Source organism: Natrix helvetica, assembly GCF_964273705.1.
Source record: "Natrix helvetica genome assembly, chromosome: 9".
Classification (NCBI taxonomy): domain Eukaryota; kingdom Metazoa; phylum Chordata; class Lepidosauria; order Squamata; family Natricidae; genus Natrix; species Natrix helvetica.
In genome coordinates, this window is record NC_138560.1 from 5,436,762 (window position 1) to 5,444,164 (window position 7,403).

The 7,403-nt window shown below is 43.7% G+C and overlaps 1 protein-coding gene across 1 annotated transcript; it reads left to right on the forward strand.

Moving 5' to 3' along the window:
• Positions 1 to 457: 457 nt before the first annotated feature.
• LOC309396825 (phospholipase A2 inhibitor and Ly6/PLAUR domain-containing protein-like) lies at positions 458 to 6,944 on the forward strand (the record flags this gene model as incomplete). Its single annotated transcript, XM_081962293.1, has 6 exons — positions 458 to 512; positions 2,212 to 2,331; positions 3,632 to 3,766; positions 4,280 to 4,420; positions 6,327 to 6,470; positions 6,887 to 6,944. The coding sequence occupies 6 exons, from the start codon at positions 458 to 460 to the stop codon at positions 6,919 to 6,921; spliced, it is 630 nt and encodes a 209-aa protein (XP_081818419.1). The 3' UTR covers positions 6,922 to 6,944.
• Positions 6,945 to 7,403: the final 459 nt, after the last annotated feature.

The following is a 7,403-nucleotide window of genomic DNA, read 5'->3' on the forward strand; positions in this document are numbered from 1 at the left end:
TATGTTTTTGCCTCCAGTCCCCTAATCATCTTTGTTGCTCTTCTCTGCACTCTTTCTAGAGTCTTAACATCTTTTTTACATTGTGGTGACCAAAACCGAATGCAGTATTCCAAGTGTGGCCTTACCAGGCATTATAATGTGGTATTTGCAATATTAATTTGCTATGGATCAGAGGTCTCCAAACCCGGTAACTTTAAGACTGGCTGGCTGGGGAATTCTGGGAGTTGAAGTCCACCAGTTTTAAAGTTTGGAGATTCTTGCTATAATAGTCCCTTCGGGGAGAGGGGGCGGTCTAGAAGTTTAATAAATAAATTAATTAATTAATAGATCCTTCCATCAAGGTCCTGGGACAGAAGACAGCCCCATCCAGATAGCTCCTTCCTGAAACTGATTGTGGACAAATTCCTCATCTCTGAAGCACATTATAATTTGCTCCATTTCCCTCTTCTCTGATAGAATGGCTGTGATGGATGCAGGGTCCATTACAATCTTCATTTTTTGTCTTGGGATGGGTAAGTGCAAATTACTGCTCCCTGTTCTTGAATGTTTGCAGGACACATGTGAAGCCTCCCTGCCTACTAGAAGTAGTTCGGTATTTGAGACAGTATCAGTATGTTATTTTAAACTAAAGTTGTCTGGATGGTTTACAAAACAAAGGCGAAGATGAAGAAGGCTTCAAGTTGAGATTGCATTCTGGAGACATCACGTTACAGAAGAAATTTCCAGGTGCCTCCTTCCATTAGGAATTTCCAAAGGTGCTTTTCCCCCCCCTCAAAAAGCTACTGGATTTTTGTTTTTCCTTGAAGACATCTCGCTTCTCATCCAAGAAGCTTCTTCAGTTCTAGCTTCCGACAAAACCAAAGAAAAGCAAAGTCTAGTTGCTTTTTGAAAAAGCACTTTGGGACAACCATGACTGAGAATCTCTATAGATATTCCATTAGGAAGGTTGCTGCAACTAACCAGACCTTAAATGTTCAGTGAAATGCCCCTTATATACAAAGCAGCATTTTCTGTATCAAGCTCTAATATAAGAACACGGGAAACAAAATTAATATTAGTGAAGTCAACTTTTTGCTGGTTTATGGATGACTGTACTGCACAAACCAGAGAAAAATAGTGATTTCAATGATTAGCTGAACTTTATTTTTAGATAGAAAGAAAGATAGAAATTTAATTTGTTATCCGCACCCTCTCCGCAAGGGACTGTTTGAAAGCAAAAATATTAATCCTATTACAATAGGGTAGAATTGAGAACAAGGAAAAACGAGGCCAGTTGGGATGTTTTAAAATGATTTTGTCAGTGCTTAGGGCACCAGTGAGCCTTAATCTGCCATTGGGAACCAGTGAAGAATATTAAAAGGGAAACACAAATCAGCTTGGGGAAAATGAATTAATTAATGGTCAGATAATTAATGGTCTCCCAGCAATAATGATGCTTCTTGTCATTTCAGTAAACCACAAGCATAGGAGATATTCCTATCAGTTGGTTTAACTCACTTCCCCAAGGAAATTACGGTGTCAAACAAAGCACTTTCTCCTCAGAGGATGAGAAAATAATGTCCTAAAACAGTGTTTCTCCAACCTTTGGCAAGCAGAAGAGATATAAACTTCAACTCCCAGAATCCTGAAACGGTATAGGGTTTCCTGCCTAGGCAGGGGATTGGACTAGAAGACCTCCAAGGTCCCTTCCAACTCTACTATTGTATTGCACTGTATTGTATTGTATTGTATTGTATTGTAATCCTTTGTGCTGAGTGGGGAATTCTGGGAGTTGAAGTCCACACCTCTTAAACTTGAGAAATACTGCCCTAAAACGTTTTGTAGGTCTATCTCAATACAGTAGATCCCCCGAGAAAGCCTGCGTGACAGCATGGGCAGCTTATTTATTTATATTTATGTATTTATAAAATTGATTTGCCACACGCACCTCTTCACTGAGAGGCGAAATGCATAATTTAGCAACACGTCCTATGACTTTTATCACTTGCTTTAAGAGGGCTGTTGCTTTCTTTCAAATCGGTGTGGTAGGAAAATATGGGCAACTGTCATTCCTAAAATTCTGAGTTTGAAAAGACCGGATTGCGCAAGGCATATAATGAAGAACTGAGCCAGGAATTCTTGCAAGTCTGGTCCCGCCGTATCTGGAGAGAGTCACTTAGGAAAGATTGTGAAATTACATTGTTGGATGGAATGTCGATTCTTTCTCTTCAGCCAATAGCTTGGAGTGCCATAAGTGCTTAATTAACGAAGGGGACTGCTCCAAGGCTCCCGTGGAAGTTTGCAGGTCCAACCAAGACGCCTGCTTCACAGTGATCAAGAAGTACCATGGATGTAAGTTGTGTTCTTTGCGTCTCTGTGTGTGGAGCTCTTGAGTGGGTTTGTGATTCCTGGGGTCTTCCTGAGGCGATTTCAGATCTTCCTCCTAGGGCTGAGAGAGAATGACTAGTTCAGAGTCATCCAGCTGGCTTCATGGCAGACTAGAACTCAATCAAACACAGAGCTGGAAGGGATCTTGGAGGTCGTCTACTCCAACCCCCTGCTCAAGCAGGAGACCCTAGGCCATTTTAGTCAGTCAGTCAGTCAGTCAGTCAGAATAACAGAATTGGAAAGGACCTTAGAAGTCTTTTAGTCCAACACTCTACTCAAGCAGGAGACCCTAGGCCATTTCAATCAATCAATCAATCAATCAATCACTCACTCACTCAGAATAACAGAATTGGAAAGGACCTTGGAAACCTGAAGGCGCACAGAACACTGTTACCTTCCCACCAAAGGTGGCCCCTAATTTTCTACTTGCATTTTTAATGTGCTTTCGAATTGTTAGGTTGGCAGAAGCTAGGGCAAGTAAGTAACGGGAACTCACTCCGTTACGAGCCGCTAGGGATTCAAACCGCCGAACTGCTGACCTTTCTGTTCGACAAGCTCAGCATCTTAGCCACTAAGCCACTGTGTCCCATATGGACATATAGGACATATATAGTATAGTATAGCCTTTATTGCCATTGTACAAAAGAAATACAACGAAATTGGTTATATAGGATATGTATGGATGTCAGCGTTCCAAATATCACCCAAAATTAAATCAGAGTCCAAGGCAAAGTATTGTTCTAAGTTCCAATTTATTAAGAGAGACATGTTGGCACATCTGTGGAAAACCCGAATCTGAAAGCTTCCTGGGTTTTCCCCACCCAGTTGAAAGTTCATGATCTTGTCCCCACACCCACAAGTCCATCACATGGTCCAATCTTCCATTGCCACGCTAGCATCTCCACCCATCCACTTCCGGTCAGGTGCAGAGGTGCGGAGACAAAGAATGACCTTGGGCTTCTAGAAAGGAATGTTTGATTTTGACAACAACACATTCTACGCCTAACTATTCCCCCTCCCAATTACCCCACTAATGAAACAGCATAGTAAAATAGTGTGTGGCAGGCCAAAGATCCTAAAAGGAACCGGCTAGCGGCCTGACAATGGACATCTATGGACATGTAGGACTACCTATATGACCTAGTCAATCATGTCATTGATTGCAACCAACTGTACAAGGTGATTGTGCAACTCCAAGTAGACTCTTCAGAAAATACTTCCATCCGATGGTAAGTAACCTCGCCATTTATTATTTTCCTTGTAGTGATCGCAGATACAGCAAAGCAGGGCTGTGGCTCTGCCAATGATTGCCGAAGGTACCACATGGGCACGGAAGGCTCCTTGTTCCGGACCATGTGGTGTTGTTCTTCAAACCTTTGCCAACCCATCCATATGCCTGGTACGTAAAAGGGGAGAGCCACAGAAGCGTGTCTGGAACCCAGAAGGCAACCTTCCCGAGGTGGTTTGGGTGGGTTTGTGACTTCGCAGCCCAATGATTTGGGGGCCACGGGACCTACCATCGTTCCTTGAAGGGGTCAAATTTGGTGGCAGTGAAAGAACGCAAATTCAGTCCAAGCTGCCGTGGATTGGGAATCCCCTGACCTCTGAGTCGTGGCCTATGTGCAATTTGTAAGTTGAGGACTGCCGGTACTAACACCTGGAACTAATTTGTGGGGCTTCTATCACGTCCTCTGACTTTTTCCTGCATCCCGAAAGGATCAGGAGAACTTTAAATATTAACAGACTAATTAACCTTATATAATTTCCCATTTCAGGTTGTAATGTAGACTCCTAAATATTTAACCTTTTCTGCTATCTCGCATCCTGTTGCTCTTTGTAGTTCTTCTTTTTGATTTGTGGTCATATTTTTAACTATCTTCCAAGTTCTTTCCTTGCCTGTCATTTCAAACAGTCAACCGAAATGGATCGCAGAACGGGCTGGTGTGCCAAAGTTGCATTGGGAACCCAGCCGAATGTGGCCTGACGGCCCCTTCACGGCAATGCTACGGGAGTACAGATCGGTGTGTGCAAATTTCCCAGCGTTTCCTTCCAGGTACAAGCGGGTGTCGATGTGAGATCACTTGTTAACAGGATTGGGATGCTACGGATGCGCCCGGATTCGGGAGAACCCGTAGCTAACATTATGGCGGGTCCAGAGAAACTCCAAATCCTGCCCCTCCCTTAGCCTATATATATATAATATAGAAGAATATATGGAATTATTTTTAGTTGAATGCTTATGGGAATCTTCCCAAATTAAAGCAGGCTTCTTGCATCATACTCGGGGAACTATTAGGGAGGTCCTGTCTTCACCCGCTTTTTCTCACAGAAACGGTTTTCTCTTGTTCCTCTGGAATGCAGCCCCTCCCTTCTGGGAATCCAGACTACATTCCATCCCATTCTGTCACACCGTAAAATGAATGATTGAGGGAATGAGGTATGTGTAGTCTAAAGCAAAGAAGGACTGCGGGGTGACAGGATAAGAGACTCGCAGTATTTGAGGGGCTGTCACAGAGAAGGGGGCGGGGGTCGACATATTCTCCAAATCACCAGAGGGTAGGAGAAGAAGTAATGGGTGGAAACTTATCAAAGAGAGGTCCAATCTAGAAATTCCCTGACACTGAGAACAATCAATCAGTGCAATGGATTATCTCCGGGAGTTGTGAGAGACCCATCACTGCAGGTTTCCAAGAAGAAGCTCGACAACCGTTCACCCAGAATGGTTTAGGGCCGTGATGGCAAACCTATGGCACGCCTGCCACAGGTGGCACGCATAACCCTCACCGCTGGCATGTATGCCATCGCCCCAGCTGAGATCTCCGTGGCGTTTCTGTTGTGAGCTTCTGTTTCCCTGCAAACGACAAAACAGGAGCTCACAAAAGAAAAAGAACTTACCACTTGCCCTGTTGCTGCTGGGGTTGGCATGCCCCATCTCCCCCTGGCCAGCTGGTCTTTGGGTCTCTGCTGCGCATGTGTGCACGCAAGCGCATGTCTGTGCACATGCGCGCATGCATGCGCGCATCCATGCTTCTACTTGGAACCAAGGGTCTAGTGGAAGTGCATCTCTAATAGACTGTGTGATATCAACCCGAGGAGGAGGATGCACAGCCAGCTTCTCGTGTCTTTTGGACTCACTTTGTTTTTGGATACTCTTATCTAATTTCCTTTTTAACTTTCGTAATATGTGTTTTTTTAAAATGTTGTACGCTGCCCTGAGCCCTTTGGGAGAAGGGCGGCATATAAATCCAATAAACAAACAAAGAAACAAACATGCATGTCTGCGCATGCGTGTGTGTCCCACATCCACACGTTCCCCCTTTCAGCTTGGGCATAGGCACACCTGCAGTTTGGGCGCTCGGTGTCTAAAAGGTCCCACATCACTGGTATAAGGTCACCTGCCTGAGTCGGGTTTTGAGCTAGAAGACCTCCATTAAGATCCTTTCCAACCAGAGGTGGTATTCAGCCAGTTCGGACTGTTTCGCACGAACCTGTAGTGGAAATCCTGGGTGGGCTGCCCACCCACCTCCGCTCTATGCCGTCCTCCTTAGGCACCCCTTTTTATTTTATTTATTTATTTATTATTCGTATTTATAGACCGCCCCCTCTCCCGAAAGGGACTCGGGGCGGTGTACAGTCACTAAAATGCGTTATAAAATACATACATAAAACAGTTAAATAATTAAATACGTAGGTATTTAAGAATAACAGAATAAGAGAGTTGGAAGGGATCTTGGAGGTCCTCTAGTCCAACCCCCTGCTCAAGCAGGAAACCCTATACCATTTCAGACAAATGGCTGCCCAATCTCTGCTTAAAAACCTCCCGTGTGGGAGCACTCACAACTTCTGGTGGCAAGTTTATTTATTCTATCTCCTACAAGTATTGATAAAGCTCTTTGAATGGACTATGATAAATGGTGAATCTTGGTGCCTAAGAATCATTGGATAGTTCTCTTCTTCAGGAGAAGAGCTGGAACCCATCATCAAGGGATGTGGAAATAGCTCCTCCAAAGATCTGCAGGTGCTCTACCAGATTGGAAAAGACTTTGCTTTCCTTGACCAAAAAGTCTGTGGCCAATCCAACTGCAATAATAGAAGCTTTCCAGGTAAGTCCAACAAAGTCATTGTCCTTCTTCTTCTTTTTTTTCTCCTTCTTCTTCTTGTCATATTGTCAAGTGCCCTGAATCTTTTGAACTGGAGCGATATATAGAAATAGAGGCATTGAATAAATGTAAATATAAATAGCTGTATCTCCCCCCCCCCCCCAAATCCAGTCCACCACTAGATGGTAGTAAAGAGATATGGAAATGTAATGAATTAATAACTTCAGTGTTTCTCAACCCTGGACTTCAACTCCCAGAATTCCAGGCTGGCTGGGGAATTCTGGGAGTTGAAGTCCACACGTCTTCAAATGGCCCAGGTTGAGAAACACAGATTTAATCTACTCTGCCTGGAATCGTTGCTAAAGTCAGGTGGAGTAACAATTGTGCAATCTCAGCAATGAACAATTTATTTTTTACAGATGACGCCTTTTTGGAAAACGTGCCTTTGCTTTGAATTCAAAAAAGGATCACAATAAGACACAATCATTGTAAAACAAGCAGAGAGTGCTGCTGAGAGAGAAGAGAGAAATGAGTATCTCCGTTGATACCTCTGTATATGCTGTGTCATTATTTAATGTTTTTTTTTAATGGAAAAGAAATAAAAATAGAGGCAGAAAGACAGTTCACAGAGTTTAAGGAAATGCCAGTTTTGGGCAAAACAAAATAATATTGTAAATCATCACAGGTTGGCCCAAAATGTGGGCAGTACCCAGAATACGGTCATATGACAATACGGACATGACCTGGCCCATCGAAACAATGACAGTTAGAACAATTAATCAGTGGAACGACTTGCCACCAGAAGTTGTGAGTGCTCCCACACGGGAGGTTTTTAAGCAGAGATTGGGCAGCCATTTGTCTGAAATGGTATAGGGTTTCCTGCTTGAGCAGGGGGTTGGACTAGAGGACCTCCAAGGTCCCTTCCAACTCTCTTAT